The following is an 18,663-nucleotide window of genomic DNA, read 5'->3' as shown; positions in this document are numbered from 1 at the left end:
TACACTGCATCATTTGCTCTTCTTTTATCTGTGCCACTTTATTGCTATAGAAAGTACTTTTTTCCTGCTCTCACTGGGATTTGGAGGCAGCCTGATGTTTCATCAGCATTCCTCATGTTCAGGCTTGGGTCCGGCCATGTGCTTGGAGCACGTGTTGCACCTGCACTACATCAGATTTTCTCCTCTCATACTGACTGTTGTCTGGGCAGCAGCGTGCAGACCACCAGCTTTTCTCTCCCTCTTCTTTTCTTCCGTAACTCCCAGCTCTGATACCAAAAACCACATGTCCAATTGGCAGTTTTATTGCCTTCAGAAGTACAGTTTGCTGTGAAAATTGTTTTACCTTTCTAAAGTTTTCAGCAGAAGTTCATTGGTCTTTTAAAGTGACTGGTGGTCACCTGCAGCTGTGTGAGTTTAACCTCTCTTCACAGGTGAGGGGAATGAGGAGGAGGGGCAAGGACATAAGGAACAGCTTGGGCAAGCAGGTAATTAGAACAGTCAGTCCTAATTAGTTTTTGATAGTTGGGGAGGGTTTTTTGTACATACACATAGCTGAGAGACAGCTTGCAGGGAGCAGACATGAGCTGAGAAAGTAGAAAGGCTGGATATAAAGTTAGCTAAAAGTGGGGGCTTGCTGGAGGCCCTGGGAGAGTTGAGAGCTACTTCGTTTAGATGTTTCAAATCAGGGAGTTCTATAAGACCAGAGAGGGGGTTTATGTCTAGGGCTTGTGCTCAAATGCTAATTGTGCCAGAGGGAGAGTCCTTAAATGTTCTGTGTACGTGCTCCTTCTTCTCAAAAGGGAGAGTGATGAGGAAGGTGATTTTAACTGAAGAAAGGGATGTGTCTTAAGGGGCTAAATGCAGCCCAGGTTCTCCCTGGTAAAATACCTAGTGAAAATGCAACACCTTGAGGTCGTCTTTGTGGTGCAGGCTGTGTGCAAAAGCTATTCATCCAGCAGAGAGTGTGGTCTAGCTTGTGATCTTGGCTGCTAGGTGTGAAGGGTCATACTCCTAAAGGTAGGTGGTTGTCCAATTTCTACTGATTGCAGTGAAATAGGAGTGAGAGTGTGCATGTATGTGTGTGTGTTTGGAGTTTGTTCATGCATGGTTTTTTAAGTCACCTGTCTCAAATATTTTAACTGCTGAGACAAGCAGGGGATATGGTCTAGCCCTCAGGTTTTTTCCTGTTGTCCCTTAGAACTGGAGGAGCAGCTCAGATGGCAGTGTTTTCCAGATCTTTCAGAATCTACTCCAAATGATCTGATATAGAAGCTCCTGTATGTGAGCAGTGTAAGCCTTTGCTCTATAACCTAATCTTTTGATTGCCTTGGAACACGCAAGTGATCCTACTGATTGATCTATGAATGGAGAAAAAAAGAAAAAAGCCTGGGAGGATAGGGGAAATAAATGCTGATCTTAGACCTTTTATACTCCTATTTTTACAATTTTTTTTTTTAAAGTGCCTACTTCTTAATCAAATTGGAAGATGGAGGTCAGCTTCTAAATGCTTCTGAAGCTCTAGTCCTTTCTTGTTTGTGAAGTTAGACAAAAAATGATCTTCTGCCTTTGGCTTTGGAGGTATTTGTCTGCTGGCTGCCTCGCCTGGAAGGGGTTCTCTTGTTTCTCTGTAATATTGCGGTACTGTTTCTCTGCAGGATATCTTTCTTTGGGATGTCCTTGAAACTGAGGTGGAAGAGTTCAAAAGAGTGATTGCTGTAGAGGAAATGTACCTACTAGAGTAACAGGTGTTGGAGTAAGTAATGAAACCAAAGACTGCTATTTATGTGTTTAGATAGGAGGACTATGATGTTTTTATTGGACAATACTAAAGGCAGACATACATTATATATATCTTAATTAAGAAAGGTGGGTGGTGCTTGTGGAAAGGCACCTTGCTGGAAAACAACTTCCAGATGCTTCCAGAAAAACTCCAGCTATCTCGTTATTCAACTTGTTATTCATAGATTGACCAGTGTTTCTTCTGAAGCAGATGGAGATAGTTTTCATAAATTTTTATAAAGCTGCAATCAACATTATATGCAGTTTGTCTTTTCTGAAGTTTCTATCCAAAAGAAAGTGTTATTCTGTTGTATGGCATATCTGTTTATTAAAAATGCCTATCCTTCTAGGGGTGTCTAGTAGAAGCTAAATAGCACTATACAGTAATGCTAATAATTAAATTTGTAAAGTAACTGCTGCTTGATAGACTAACACAAAAGCACAATGACAGCAGTGGCTGTTTCTCATTAGTGGGAATGACATGCCAGCTTTAGAATATGTAATGATGTATAAGCCCTAGTGGTTATAATTGGCATAGAAATGTACTATATCCTTGGGTGTTAAAAGCCATAAGCTATTTATTTTCCTACTTACAAAGAGTATACTACATTGTGGTATAAATCTCACATGGATTGTCTTACTTGCATTTTTTTAGTATAATTTATGTCCATATGGTTCAAATATGAATCTGTCCCCCTATTAGCATCCTGCTGGTGACATAATGTACTGATAAATTAGTATCTCATGTCTGGAAAGCCTGTTTGAATTCAGATCTCATGAGTAGGTAACTCAAATCTACCTGATCTTCCTGACACAGATAGCCTTGTTGTCACAAGGTTTCTGTAATACCTGAGCTTATACAATATAGTAGTGATATACTTGCAAGATATTTGGCTACTGACTGTGGTGTTTTGGGGATTTTTTAGAAGCACCAAATTCACATAAGTGAGGGGTGGATTTGGAGGAGCTCTGTGTTACCCTAGGCTCTAGCCTAAGCTAAGAGTAAGTGGTGTAGAAGTTCATGGTATAAAATAATTTTGAAACCGGGGATAATGTGTATTAAAATAATTGGTGGTGTTCTACTAGACACCATATTGCATTGATTCTTCTGTAATATCAAAGGCAGTTTGATTATAAGGTCTGTATGCGACACACATTATATGGATATGAAAGTCCATGGTATGGTCTTTCTTCTTAGCGCTTCAGAAAACAAATATAGGGAAGTGGGTGAATATAGGGGTGAATCATAAAGACTGTGTTTTTTTTCAAAAATAAGTTGGTAAATAACTAATCTCTTTTATTACCTATTCCAAAAATATCCAAGTTTCATTTTGAGTAAGGTGAAGTGATTCTGAAAGAACAATTTTGCTTTATTTTCTCTGCGTTAAGAACAGCTTCTATAAAACTGGTATGGAAGTATGGAATGAAACATCACTATGAGTTAGGGATAAATACAGATATAACTTCTCAGAACAGGCAGACAAACTCCTTTAATGATGCCTGTCTGGAATAAATGTGAATTTAGAGCAAGTTTGCTTAATCTGAGTGAATTACCTGGTTGAGAGTAGCACTTTGCAGCCCCAGTTTAGGTTAGAGCTCAGCATTTAAATTTGCAATCTAGGTGACATGGAGAAGTTGAGGTGAAAATTGCAGTTCTGAGGTCCAAGGCTGAACAGAGCATTGGTAGCAAATTCAGCAAACTTTCATCTCTGTGATTTTAATGCTACTGTATCATATTTATGGTTTCTTAAGGTTTTTGTTCAGGGTTTTTCTTTTACTATGGGAGTTTACATGGTTGAGATTGGTGAAGCTGACTGTGTATGATGGAGATGTTGGTGACTATTTGACATGTCTATCTTTTATTTTGCAGAGAACTACAGCCAACAAGACTTCTGGTGCTCCTTCCTACAGCAGATGGTCCAGTTCACAGCCCCATCAGGTAATATGCCCTTGTCAAAAAGGATATGAAGCTCAGGTTGACACATGCTTCCTTTTAAAATGAATCTGTGAGGGGATCTGAGAGTGTTAGCTACCTGCATTAGCCTAGCTAGGTCGTGCTGATCTCTGAGGTTGTTGCGGGATATCCTGTGGCAAACTGTTAGATGCAGTTGCTGCTTCTGGAGGGGCTTGTACAGCTGTGGCTCCCCTAATGCAGTGGTGCCACTCTGTGGGTTGTCAGGGGTGGTTATTATGGCTGGATCCCCCTATCCTTTGCATCTTGTCACTTAAGCTAGAAGTGTGTTTGATTGATGCTCTTTGACAATGCGTGAAGTCATGTTCTCCCATGCTGCCTTCCCCCCCTGTCCCCTCCCCCCAATATTTTTTGCACTACTTAAAACAACTGAGTTGGTTACGATGGCCAAAACTTTCAGGAAAACTTGTTATAAACCCAGATTGAAGCTGGAAAGCTGTTCAGTGATAGCCAGGAAGCAGTATTATTGTTAATGATTTTTTAATATGAATTTGAATGTTATTCAGGGTTTCTGTTACTTTATCAAAACCAAAAGGCTTTTTTGACTACAGACAAGGACATGGCTTGCTTTGTAATCAAAGAACAATGTATTTCAACTAAAGCAAATTCCTCTTCAAACACTTGACGAGATTTTATTCAGTATTGATCATATTAACATTGCCTTCTCCCAACCTCTACTTTTGCTTCTTTCTGACCTCTTTCTACCTTCACTTCCTCTTTAAAAAAAAAAAAAAAAAGAAGAAAGATGACAAAAACCCAACGCACCCAAAACATCCCCCCCTGCCTTGACACTGTGAAAAATTTAAGCTATCCTGATGAGCAAATCCTGGGATCTGACATGCTGGATTTTTGTTTTTTATGAAGGACATGTATACACTAAGAGAGGAAACTTCCAATAAGTTGAGATTTGGCCTCAAAAACGAAAGCCAAAGAAACTATGAATTTCATTTATATTCAAATTAAGATGGGAAAGAAGGTGGCTAAATGCTTCACGGGCTGTTAACTACCTATTTACCATCCTTCCAGTCTTAATAGTTCTGCTCTCACGAAGTATTGTAAGAGTCTTGTGCCTCCTCTTCATGTGAAAGTGTTTTCTTTTTGCTTGCTAAGGTTTCCTTGTTTTCTTTTTTCTTTCACTTTCTGAACATTGAATTTTCACTGTTGGGGGGTAAAAATGAAGAATATGTAGGCAGAAGGTTAATTCTTTTCAGTGGTTATTGCTTGCCCCATCCTAGGGGATCAGATGGTGAGCAAGTTCGTGGAGTACCACTAATAGGTACAAGGCTGAAACAGCAATGACTCTTCCCTCTTTCTGCGTGTCTGCAGTTGCCCATTAATGTTAATGGGAGATGCATTCCTAGTCAGGAGGAGATCATACTAACAAATCATATGAAATGCACTTTACACTGTACACACTTGATTTCCTTTCTGAGGAGGGAGGGGAAGATAAGTACATAATAAAGACTGTTTGTAGCGTTACAACCCTGTCAGATTGCTAGCAAAGTTGAGGGATTAACTACGAGGAATGTTGTTTGAAAGTATGTCTAGACCATCCAGCATCTGCAGGAAAAAAAATTGTTGTAGTGTATTAAAGCATGCCTGTGGAAATTCTCCTCTGCCTATGTTGCACCCCACACTTTTTAATCTCATCTTCCTTTGTCATTTACACTCTAATCTTCTCTTTTTCATCCTTGTTTATTGTAAGCTTTTGTCTTCTGTGTTTTGGGTTTAATAAGCTTATAAACTTGCCTCACAGATATTACAAATACCAGTACCAACTGTGAGGACGTACAGCCATGCCACAGTTCAGTTTGGGACACCTGAGTACTGCTGTGCACTTTCATGAGCTGAGAGTGGCAAAATATTTGTATTGGATCAGAGATTTGTATTCAGCCTCGCAACTTGCCAGCATCTATATATAGTTTATTTAAACTTTTTTTTTTGAAGATGGCTTTCCAGGAAAGAAAAAGATTAAAGTTCAAATTCATATTGTCTGCATTTTCTTCAGTCTCATGCAGTGAACCCAGTGAAGGCTTTTCCACATACATCTTACAAGAATCCACACAGAAGCCTAATAGAACTACATGGCTGAGACCTTTGATGCATCTAAGAAATGTTAAAAGTTAAATTGATTTCCTCCTTCCCTCCCCCAAGTTTTCTTTTTTCATTTCCTCTATCTGTGTGAAGTTTGAAGGTCCATTGGGTGAGAGATTTGAAAGGGTTCTGCAGGTGGGGTCAATGAGTCACTGAAAATAACACATTTTTCACTGACTTATTTTGCTTTGTGCTACCCAGACATGCTTATATTTTGTATTGGGTAAGTTGAAGCATGTTTATCTATCTCATACGCTATCTGGGGAAGGTTTTTAATAAGTTCCTATTAACTCATCGCTCTCATGGACATGTGGAATTTGTGTGCTCAGGTTTTTTTTGATGTGAAGCTGTTCAGAGAATTTTTTTTTTTCCTGCCCCTTGAGCCTGGGAAAGTGTCTTGCTGCAGGGGAGGTGTCTTTAAAACTTGATTAAGAGGTTCCTTCTGACTGCCCTGGGAAAGAAGCATTACTACCTGCTTCAAGCTAGCTTTTTTCAAGTACTGCACTTTCTCAATGTCAGAATAAGAAGCCAATAGTCTAAAAGGTTGATCTGTTTTGAAGCCAAGGAATTAATCTATTTAATTAAAGGATTGGGGGGTGGGCAGGGAAGCCAAACCAAATCTCAGCTTCTGAACTGGCATCCACAGAGCTGTGCCTTCAGATGCACTAAACTGGCTTGAGGGATGGAGTCAAGGAGAAGATACAAACTGATGCTAATGAGCTGAAATTGCCTATGCTGCCGTTCTTGTCTAGTGGCTTCACTTGATGTGTGAAGAAGTCTTCAGCAATTTTGTGAGCAGCTCTGAAGTGAACTTAGTCCTTCTGTGGTACTCTGAAGACTATGTGTTCTTCCTGAAGTGCAACTGGCTCTTACTGCTGATGAAAATGAAGGAGGAAGTTGCACTTTATCAGGCACGATGATGTAGCTGATTTCTAACATGATGCTGCTTTTGCTGAGTGGGATGGCAGCCAAGGCAGAGTGTTTTATAGTGATGGCATATCCATGTGTGGGACAGTCTGTCTCTCATTAGGAATCATAGGTGCACAGGCAGGGTGGGACATAAGGCACTCAGCTGTCCCTAGAAGCAGTTTTAACATTAACAATTCACTCATTACTGGTAATGACTTGAGAACTAAGTGCTAGGAATTATTGAGGTGCTATAGCCAATGTAGATGTAAAAATGAAGAAGAAAATAAATTTATTTATTTCTTAGAAAAACAGAAGAAATGTAGTATTTCAGATGCCAGCTTAAGGTTGAGGCATTGAAAGAAATGATAGGTCAACTGTCCTAAAAGAAAGAGGAATGGGACAACAACCCTCCTAACTTGCTTATGTCCCTACTGTTGAAGAGAGGCAAAAAGTGGGTAGCACCTAAACAGATCTTACAAATAAATCCACTTTATATGCAAGCAGAAGGCAGTGATACCATCTCTCTGAATGACTATGATATAGGCTGTTTTTTCTTGCTTGTTGGCACACTAGGGAGTTGGTCGAGTCAGACCATTCATTTGGTCCCCCCTGTTGGCTGGCACCTTTGTGACAATATTCCAGGTCTCTTGCACAAGAATTGTTAGCAGGAGTATCTTTAGAGATGCTTAGGTTATATTGCTTTCTAGAAATATATGAATGCATCTTTATTATTAGGTGCTAAATGAGCCTGCAGAATAATTGGTGTGTCTTAAATGCCATTAAAAATAATATGGAACATTTCAACATCTTTCCCCTCCCCGTATCTATTAGCAAGACATTAGCTTATGAGCTAATGAAGTAAAAATGCAGAAAGTGAAACGGTATCCAATGGGCCACGGGACAAGAGGACTCTCAGCTAAACTTCCATAATGTTCCCCTGTCTGGCTCCACTGCTGCTGGCTTTTTGGTGTTGGCAACACAAGCTTCTTGCTTTCTTGCAGATAGTCAAAGCTTTGTCCATTGCTGAACTTGGCATCAGTACCTTAATTAAGGTCAGAATGTGTTTTTTCTTCAATATCCTGCTCTTTAAACATAGAGATAAGTACTATATTTCAGTACCCAGTGGTTAGCAGTTTTCTTAGGGGAATCAGGACAGTGGATGTTGATAAATATTCAGTGTAAGATCTAAATTTTAAATAGGCCAACTCTTCTACCACTCGGTGTGATAGTTTATTATATAGCTTCTTCATGATTGAGATAATGGAAATACCACTCAAGAAGACAGAAGCTAGGAAGGGTGATATTCCAGTTTTACTGTGGCAGCTGTTTCATTGAATTCCAGGACAGAGATTCCAGTATGTGTAACTTAGCTCCCTTGCTTGCTCCCTGTTATGTGTGTGCGTGCGTGTGTCCCTGCTTTCCCCTTGCCTTGTTTTTCCCTTGTATTCTTCCTGGACATGTGTTGGAGCAGTAGTGTGTTGATAAGCAGATAATTATACATAGTTGTCAGTTCAGTAGTCTCTTTCACAGTGCATGAGGTCAAAATGAACCTTGTGATCAATCATTCAGTACGAGAGTCGAGTGGTTATATGGTTTTAAGAAGCCATTCCAGCTATGGCTGCTGGTAGTAGTTGGGACGGTTCAACCAGTAGTAGTTGGGATTGTTGCTGCCTGCTTGTACCCAAATTAACAGGGACCTGCAGGTGGAATTCATTACTTGTTAGAGCAGGGAGATGGGTAATGGTGAGTTTCCTTTATGGGATCTGGCATGCTACCTGAGCATAAAGGTTATTGAAGCACTTGTTAGCAATGGCTCAGAAGATCCATTCCTGTGAAGTGAATTTTCTTTTAAACTAGTGGAAGATACCTAGTTCTAAATACTATAAAGGTTCCTGTATTCGGCTGTTTTTAATCTTCATTGGGTTTTTTCCCTTCAGTGCCTCAAGTCTGACTTGGAAAAAGTCAGTGTTGAGAAAGTCGCTGTCTCCCTGATGACTCAGGCATTTGCCTTTCCGCTGAGCACTGCGAACTGTGGCAGTAAACTTTAGGTTAAGTGCCTGTCCACTAGAAAATGTTCTGAGAACACCAACAATTTTCCCAGAAGCTACTGAACAGCTGTCAAACGGCAACAACATTCCTTCATTGTTGACCTAGGTTTGAGCTGCACCAGTCTGCTCATCTAAATGAGTGACTTAGTCCAACTACAAGGGTTAAACCTTATTATAAAGGTCAAATGAGATCTGGCAACTTTCCAAAAGCAGACGAGACAACCCAAGCCACAGAAATATGTTACTGCCTCCTGGCATTTGGCGTATAACCAAAAAACTGTAGCAAAATTCAGTGGGCTTAATCAGAGTTAATGAGGGAAATTTGTCAGTTTTGCAATAAATTGAGTATAAAATCCCTAAATACCTCCTTTCCATAATACATCTTTTCAGAACTATATATACCTCTCCACCATATAACAGCATAGTTGTACAACATTTGAACTTGGTTCTCATTGCACTTTGATTCTAGTTACATTTGTTTTTAAATCATCTTTGGATAAACACATGGAATAAAATCAAATACGGAATGAAAAAAAAACTGAATTCTTGAAGTTTTTTTGACATCTTGTCAAATGGACTCACTGAATTTCAACAAGCCTCTGTTAGGCTTACCGTAGATAATTCATTAAACTTGAATTTGAGGTGGAGGCAGTGCCTTGCAGAAGCAAGCGTAGCCGGTGAAATACTTGTTGCAAGGCATGATGTATAAAAGAATTATTACACTTCTAAGTTCACTGAAGAGTTGGAAAAATCAAATATCTGTGGTCAGTACTCCAAGTTTGCTGCTCTTATTACATCCATAGTATATGCCATGTTATGCACATCGTAGCTTTGTGGGATTTTGTCTACTGTCGATAAAGATTGACCCAAGTAGTAGGTAGCCAAGTCAAGTACAACCCTAATAGATACTGTTTGTGTGTCTCGCCTCTCGTAGCACTTGCTCATTTCTTCTGATAGAGGTTGCTGGTTTCTTCTAACTGGAAACCCGGTGTTAAAGGTTCAGTTCTGCTTGACACCAAAGTTTGCTTCCTCAGTAAAATCTGTGGGCGACTGCTTCTAGCATGATGCTTTTGGTACGCCATCATAAGGGAAGATTGAACCTGGCATCTGTTGTTTAGTGCAGTGGGAATCTGCAGCCTGAGCTGACAAACCCAACTTCACCAAGGTCATTGGCAAGGGCAGAGCAGACCTGTTAATCTCGGTGACTGCTATGCAAGTAACAAGAGACGGTGGCACACTGGGTTGGCTACTCAGTTAAATGCATAGGTACAGCAAGATGTGTAAGCTATTTTTATTGTACAAAGATAACTCAGCCAAATGAGACTCGGGAGCTATTGTATCTGTTGCCAAGCAAAGTGCAACTTAAACTTAGCTTTGAAAAGCTAAGGAGTTTTTAAGCAAAATAAGAAGCAGGGAACTCAAAAAGGAAACTGATTGCTTCTGGTCAGTGGCAGAATATGAGTAAATATACATAGTGTTATTCAAAGGTTGCTCATCCAAGTATGTTGTGTTGGCAAAACTACCAAGCAGCCTACTGAACTGAATGTAAAGCTGTTTCCTACGCTGCAAGCAGGATGAGACCCTGTGCCTGGAGGGAAGCAATAGCAGTAGATAAAGTCTAACCCCATTCTTTCTCTTACTGCTTGTGGAGAAACACTTTGTGTCTGCTAGCATCAGTAGTCTTCATCTTGTGGTACTGTTAGCAGTTGTGCATCTTTAGAAAGAAACTAAAACTTACATTTAAAAGCAGGGCTTATGCTTCATGGGTTAGTGTAAATGACAAAATGTGAATTAACTGTCCTCTGCAATCTATACGACTGGTCCCTCTAGACCACTCTGTGAGTTAGAGAGAGATATATGTCCCTCATCAAACATGGGATTTGGGAATTAGTTCCCATCACACAACAACTACATGAGTCTAGTATTACAATACTCGAAAGTCTGGAGAGCGCATGCTTTGCGGAAGTTGATCTAAGTCAACTAGTTGACCTAAGATGACCCAAGTCTTGGTAAACTAATTATGTTAAATCTCTCAAGCCCTTTTTATCTAATGTATTGTTACCACATTTTTTTTAAATCAGGTGCCTCTTTGTCTAGTTGGTCTGTTTAATGATTTCCCCCCCCCTCCCCCCCAGTTTCCTGTATGTGTGCTATATCAACAATGACCTGATGATTCAAAGATTAGAACTTTCTCCTGATTATGGTATTTAAACCTGAAACTTTAGGTGTAATGGTTATGAAAACATAAGAGGACTCTTCTAAGATGCAATTGTATTGTGTTTTCTCTTCTACAAGTGTGAGAGGAGAATATAATGGGTTTCCTTTCTCATCATTACTCAAAGTCAGAGATACTATTGGTATTTTGTTGCACTTTCAAGTTGAGGTTCAAAAGATTGCATCTATAGCCTGGCTAATCTTAAAATCAGCATGAAGGGAAAAAAGCTTTTGTTTTAAAAGACGTTTCGAAACAGCTGCCATAATAGGATTTTTTTCTAGACCAGCTAACTTTTCTTACTCTATTCACTTGTTATGTAATTACTTTTGATGACAAATACCAAATGAGTGTATTATGCTAAGTGTCTGCTCAGTGTGCTCAAGTTTGCATAGAGAAGTGTGCGCTGGGGATGAGGGGGAAGTAACAGCCTTGTGACGACTTCCACAGACATGAAACATTTCCAAAAAGTGTCTGTCAGCTGCACTTATTTTACCACTCAGAATTATTTTTTTCTAGAAGGAGAACTTATAAGATTTAAAAAGACTAAAACCAATAGGGTTCTACTAATTTTAAACCAATAAAGTCAAAATTTTCCCTGTGTCACATCTTGTATTGTCACTGAAAGCTGCCCTACCTCTTTCGGAAACCTCACCTCAAAACTGCGGAGAGTCAATTTGAGAACTTCCTGGAATGTTCCTCCCATAACTCTTTTGCCTGTTTTTCTTAGCGAATGAAGCTTATTGATACTCTGTCTGTGAATGCTGACTGTTCCCTATCACTTGGCCTATTTTGACTGAATTTGGTGAAGAAAGGGAAGGGTGCAAGTTTCTTGAACCTTCCAGAGATGTGAGGGTTTTTTGTGAGTTGTAAGAGCACAGCAGAGGAGAGAGGCTGGTAATGCCACACCAAAGGAAAGCATGAGATCACCCGTCACGAGCCATCGGGCAATTCACAGGGGAGAATGATGTTATGGATTTCCTAACAATGGGGCAAAAGACTCAGTTGTTGGTGTCTGTGTTTTTTCAAGAGCGAGGCTAAACTTTCTCTCCTGTGCAGATTTTCTGGTTAAGGGATGAGCTCACCCCAGAGCTTAAGCAATAATTCAATTAAAGTCAATCAGCTGCAAGACACATGTACATTCACTATCAGGCTTAATTAGTTTTGTTGTTCACACAGCTACACAGTTGAATTCTAACAAAATTCTATATTGGATTGATTCAATTCAAAACTCTTTAAATCTGTGAGTCTTAAGGAAACTATCTCCTTGCTGCATCTAGCAACATTATTCCCGACTTTTCTCAAGGATCAGATGTTGTCAGATAAACTTCAGACAGTATTGTTTGAAGCAGCACATAATCTTACAGTGGGGTCTTTCCATTACACTGTCTGTAGTATCCCTGATGTGTGCATGTTGGCTAATAGCAAAGATTGACAAAGGATTTTACACATGAACATCTTGCCTCATGTTCTATTAAGTGTGTCATTTGATATCTTCTATTGTAGACTTCTTGGTTTTGACTTTGCTATGACATCTCCTTAAAAGAAAAAGAAGCTGCCAGCAGATGATGTTTTAACACTTGTCAGCAATTCGTCGTGATTCTTCTTACTTTAGATTTAATTGTTCTTGGAATGAACAGTTCATAGAGATGGTTTTTTTTAGATTTTGCTTTCTGGTTAATGCAATCAATTTGATGCAAAAGATAATTAGTATGACAAGTTGCAGCCTACATGCGTACTACCGTGTCCCCCCACTTTCTTCAGTGTTCCAATGTTTTTAAAGATTGGAAGATAGGTGGGAGCAGAAGAGTTTAAGTTATTTTTAGGAGACTTTTGCCCCCCTGTCCTGTTACTTAAAAGTAACAGATGGACTCTGTGCTTCTCATCTTTCATACTCCTGAAGCCTTAAACCTGGAAAGGAAATGCAACCAAGAGACCACGTCTGGATCCACCATCAGCTGCACTAACAAAGGAGTTGATGATTTTCCAGAGCAAACATTAGCTGAGGGCTAACCTTCAGAGGGGAAACAGCTGGCATCGAGATGTGTCCAGGGGCAGGTCTGGGGTTGGGGGCATGTCTAGGGAAGATGGTCAGACCAGGGCTGGTGCCATAGAACTGTTTCTCTGCCTTTCTAAACAAGGTCCTGAAAAAAGTTCTCTAAAACCTTTCACCTTTCCTATCTTTTACGTGAAAAAGAACAAGCTGGCTGATGGATTGTTTTAATAATCTAAATGATGATCATTCTGTTTGATAATTAACCATGCAAATCTGAAAGAAACAATTGGTGGATCAAGAAAAACAGATCTGCAGGCTACATTTGGGGGAATAGCTGAAAAAGCTAATTTGGTTATAAAGATAGGTTATGCTTTGTAATGAGAAACAACAAGGCATTTTGCCGCAACTGTCATGGCAACTTTAGAGCTTCTTTATATAGTCTAATTTAAAATGTATTTACCCTGTAGCAATGAAATTGCAATCTATGTATGAATCATAAAAGCTGGAGATGGAAAATACCTCTTGAACATATGGGCTAGTTCCTCAACAGATACAATTCAGTTTAGCTCAAAGTCAGAGAAGAGATATTCTCTGTCAGTCTATTTATCCTGGGTTGTTTTCTGAATGTGGACTCTTTCTAGAGTCTCTTTGACTCTTGGAGCTGGTCTTGGATAAGAATCTTTCATTAATTAGAGATCTCAATATTCCAGTTTTACTTCACGAGTTTGTGAGCTCTGCTGTCTACTACGTGGCTCTACGGAACCTTGAAAGTCATGGAACACTGGTAAAATTCAGTTATATCAGGATGCTTACTAGTCCTTGTGTTTCAGGGTACAGATTAGTTGCCTACTGAGTTAACATCTTGATCGTGTGAGTGTTCCTTTTTTGTTCAATCAAGCTACGTTGATATTCGAAATCAAACTGTACTTCTCGGGAAATGACAGCTTTTTATGCCATTCTGTATTAATGGTGAATCAGTTTCTGGTTAATGCTAAGCAATGGTGGAAGTTATCTGAAACACATGAATGTGGTGCTAGAAAGAAAATGAGACTTTTATATCAGCAATTGAATTCAACGTGAGGTTCAGGGTGATGGTTCTCCCAGCATATCTAGGGATCCTGTGTCATTCTGATGACTAGCTTTTAGACTTAGAGGGAAATTCTTTTTGAGAATTTCTGGATGTGTTCTTAGCAGAAACTAGTTAGCTTCCTCAAATTTGCCGAAGCTTGCATTACTCTATCTTATCTGTAATTTGGTATCCTACTGAAGAGTTCTGTTTCCAAGGTCCATGATGATTATCTTTAGTATCCTGAAGTTCTGCCAGTGTCTGAGAACATTCTGTAGAGTGACCATCACCCTATCTATGAAGTGGGCTATCAACTTTGGCTGGGATTATTTTAATAAGCACCAATGTTTCACGCATTTGGGGGGTGGGATTGTTAAAAAAGCCAAGGGCCTACAAATAACTTACAGTAATACCGCAAAGTTCACTGATGTTGAAGGCCATCAGCTCTTCTAAGCTCTTCTGAGAAAGAAGCTGAAATAGGGATAATGTAGGCAAAGAGCTGGATAATGCAATTTTGTATAAGCTTGGCTTAGATTTTGTCATAAATCCACTATATTTCTTGTTTCAGCTGTAGTGGATGTGAAAGATAATTATTAATGCGGCAAGGGAAAATTTGCACAGGAGTACAAACTTGAATTAAACCTGAAGGAAAAGCCACAAATAAGCTATTGAAAAGGCTGAAGTAGTGAAAACAGAACTCCTATAGGCTTCAATGGAAACATAAAGTTGTGATCTACAATGTAAGAACAACTTGACTCTAACAAAATGAGCAGTTTTGTTGGTTTCTTTTGCTATTAAGTGTGAATGGTGCTCAAATGGGGAAAGCATCTGAACTGTGATGAATGAGTGACAGTGCCTCGACGGCTGAGATTGATTTGAATCCATCTTCATGCACAGGTTAAAATGCAGATGTTAATTGGATAGTTGAAAAATTAAGAAGGGAAAACTAGAACATTGTGTGCAGGTTGCTAACATACCCATCCAAAATATGTGGAGGAAAATGATAATCTGGCAGAGTATGATAATGTGTCTTAGACTTAAGGCACACAGACTTTCTTTTCATGGTTTACATTTGTGGGCAGTGAAAATAGTAAGCAAAATTGTGCTGTGTGCCTCCATAACGATGGCTGACTGTAAGGAGTGAGGGGAAAAAATGTTAATCCTCCCAGTGACTTTTGGATGGGTCTCCGAAGACTAGACAAAACTCTAAGTCACTTAGAACAACTGAGCTCTATTGTCTCCTGCAGTACAGTGCTTGCTTATCCTGCTAAAGATCAAGCTCCGCTTGTATCCATCTAATAGGAATATATTGAATCTCACATGGAGTGTGAGCAGGACTTTGATCAATATTGCACGCACTTTATTTGAGGACCTACAGCAGAGGCCCTACACTTAGAAAAACAATTGAAGTAGGTCTTGGGAACACTTGACAGAATACATAAACAGATGATGTTATGGTCTCAGTGGAAATCTAGCTATTGAACTGAAAATAGACCATACAAGGAGAAAATTGAAGAATACTTAGTCCTTGTAGTAGGACACCCTATGCAGTAGGCCAGCAAACTGTTTGAATTCCTTTAGAAAATAAAACTACAACAAAGCTATCTCTCTGTAGTATACCTCCCCATACTACCCTGTGAACTTCTGGAGGAGGAGTTTCTCTGTGTTACTGAGTGAAGCATACTAATGGTATCTGATAGTACAAATTCAAAGCATGAATTGGCCGGAAGAGGACATTGCAGCAGTTGTTCATCAGATCTTGCACTTCTTTGGGGGGGAAGCGTGAATCCTAGGATTAGTTTACAGTTTGGCAAAATAAATATATTACCCCCGAGCTGCAATCGCTTGTGTTCCCTCTTCTCCTGTGCAACAGGACAATGGTAGTATCAAATTACTACATATTGACAAACTGTGGGTTGTGAAGCATTATCTGAGCTGGATGTCATCTAATGTTTGTTTGTATGACTTTCTACATGTTGATTTTTATCTAGGAATGTTGTACCAAAACACTTATTTTGGAAAAGTTACTATGGAAAATTAAGTGAAAATAGCATTAAGTTCTGATTTAGGCCAACATAAACAGCCAGTTCAGAATGAAAGGCTTTCCAAGCCCTTTGGCTACTTCTTCTCAGTTCTAGTAACCAGGCCCAAGTCTTTTATCACAGTACAATAGTCTGGCATCCTTTGATTTCAGTCTGTTATTCAAATAACTAAATTGCATTCTGAAGCAGATACTTATTTTATCTTAATCTTTGTTCTTTTTAAAATCCAGAGTTGTCTTCTAACTTCTCCTTAGTCTTGTTTCTTCTATGATGTTGTTTCTCAAATGTAGGATCTGAGGCGTTTTATAGTTACTAAGCAATAGTGACTGTACCAGCCTTTGCAGCACAAGTATTAATATGAAATCCTGCCTATAATAATGGCCGTAAAACTGTTGATATAGCTGCATTAAGAAGTATGAGAAATAAATCATGAAAGGCCATGTGTTTTGACTGGTATGGAAAGTGTCCATGAACTGGAGTGTTCTCATGTCACAGTTAAGTTGTTACTCTTGTGCCAGAACTGTTTCAGAGTTCCTCATGTTTAAAGCTGCAGTGATTATTTATTTTGTCTTCAGTGAGAAAGCTTTTATTTAGGGACTTACAGGCTGTACTATTTTTTTAATTCCTTATGTACTTTGCCCCATTACAGTATAGAAGCATCTGCAGAAGGAATTTTGAGTCTTTCAATCTCTCTCCCATATTGCTCTTAATACTACCTTTCTCAAGAACCACTCCATTTTGGTCCCTGAATACAATAAAACTAGCACGCTTGGTTGGGCTTGCTTAAGAGCCAGAGGCAAACTAAACCACCAAGCTTCCAACTCCGGCTTATTCTTTGTCACTTAAGTTGGAGATGTTGAATATGATGCCAATCTCCTAAAGAGGTGCTGGGGTCATATATATCAAACTTGCAACCAGCAAGGAAACTGGTTAAAAACTCTTCTACAATTTAGAAGTGACATGAGGGCATCTTCTGAGGGAAAGTGAGCATCTGCCTGAACTCTATATAGGAACTGGTAAACCCCTAGGTAAAAGTGGTACGGGTCCTGCAACGTGTTTGGGTTTCAACATTAAAACAGTCTGGCTGGAGTCCTTCACTGAAGGTGCCTAAAACAAATAAAAAAAGAATCACTAAATCCTCATAAGATGAGGAAAGATTCTTCTGTGGATTAATAAGATGTTGAAAGCATCGGAAAATTATCCTTTTTTCACAGTAGGGGAAAGTTGCCATTGGAATGCAATTTGAATTGGTTCTTGTGCCCATGATCAGTGCATTCCTAAATGATCTGAAAAAGTGGAATAACAGTGAGATGATACAGTTCTACCAAATTAAAAGTGCTTGGGCAGAGTAGGCTGAAAGTTCAGTTGCACTGAGGAAAGTTTAAGGGGGTCTGAATTATGGCAGGGTGTATAGAATCTCAGTTATCTGGAAAAAACTAATAGAGAATCCACCTCCTGTTCTCTGTCATTTCTCAGGAGCCTGCAAGGGAGCGATCAGGCAATCTGTTCCAGAGCATGAAAGGAATAAATAACGTAGAGGGCTCACTGCCATGCGGTATTGTGGATGCAGAAAGTATGGATAGGTTCAACACTATTAAACAAGACCTGACAAAAAAGTCTATTGAGGTGTTTTCAACATAATGATGCATATCTAACTCTTGGCTCTAAAAGTGCTGAGTTAGTAGGGTTCAGAAGACAGGATTACCCTCTCTGGAGCAGTCCCACCCCAGGCTCGTGCTGATTCTTGTACCTTTTCCTGAAGCAGTTGCTACTCTTCAGGACTGGAGGGGTATAGGACTCACTTGGACCTTTACCCTGAATTGCTACAGCTGTTCTGTTGTCACTTAAATCCATGTTGTGTGATGTACCCCAAAAGTGAAGGCTGTGTTAGGTTATAAAGAATAACTTTCACATGTAGGGCAGGCCAGCTCTTCCAGCCTCTGCTGCAGCATGACAGCAATCCATCACCCTGGCATATTGTATTTGTGTTAATATAGCAAAAAGAGAAGTAAGCATCGCACACACCAAGTCTCAAGCAACTTACGGCTTTCCACATCAAAGCCACCAATTCTGACACCATAGTTATGAAGGATAAGTGAGGTAAAGTCAGCATTTAGAAAGTGCTGGAGAACTTTGGGCTCAGCTTGCTAAGGCCTCAGGAAGAGTGCTGGGATGCTGCTCAGATTGGCTTTCCCTCGAGCTGGTGCCTGCAGAGATTTCCTAAACAGCCACAAACTCAGGAAGAGGGGAGGAACACCGCAAACTTCCCAGTGAGTTTTTTCTCGCTTCTTTTTGTCCTGCAACTTCTTGTGGTTTCTCACTCAGTTAAAGAATTAACTGTAAGCTGCTTTCCAATGATTTTATAGGAGAGCCAACACTCCTGTGTTTTTCAGAGCTGACAGATGCATTTGCAGCTGAACTGGCTCTTGAGGGAGGCTCATTCCGGTGTCTGCCACAAGGAGGCAGAAGCATTAAATCTTAAAATACTTTTAAACCAGGTCCTTGATATGTATCTCAGTTTATTAAAACCATACTTTGGAGTATC

At 39.6% G+C, this 18,663-nt stretch overlaps 1 protein-coding gene across 1 annotated transcript in view; it reads left to right on the top strand.

Annotated features, from left to right (window-relative positions):
• Window positions 1–18,663, top strand: part of RBMS3 (RNA binding motif single stranded interacting protein 3) — a 711,967-nt gene that overhangs the window by 101,367 nt on the left and 591,937 nt on the right. Inside the window, exon 2 of the mRNA XM_075143380.1 lies at window positions 3,650–3,718. Coding sequence (XP_074999481.1) covers window positions 3,650–3,718 — 69 coding nt within the window. The remainder of the gene's footprint in view (window positions 1–3,649; window positions 3,719–18,663) is intronic.

The sequence above is a fragment of the Calonectris borealis genome, chromosome 2 (genome assembly GCF_964195595.1).
Source record: "Calonectris borealis chromosome 2, bCalBor7.hap1.2, whole genome shotgun sequence".
Lineage (NCBI taxonomy): Eukaryota > Metazoa > Chordata > Aves > Procellariiformes > Procellariidae > Calonectris > Calonectris borealis.
This window is presented reverse-complemented; position numbering and strand designations above follow the sequence as displayed.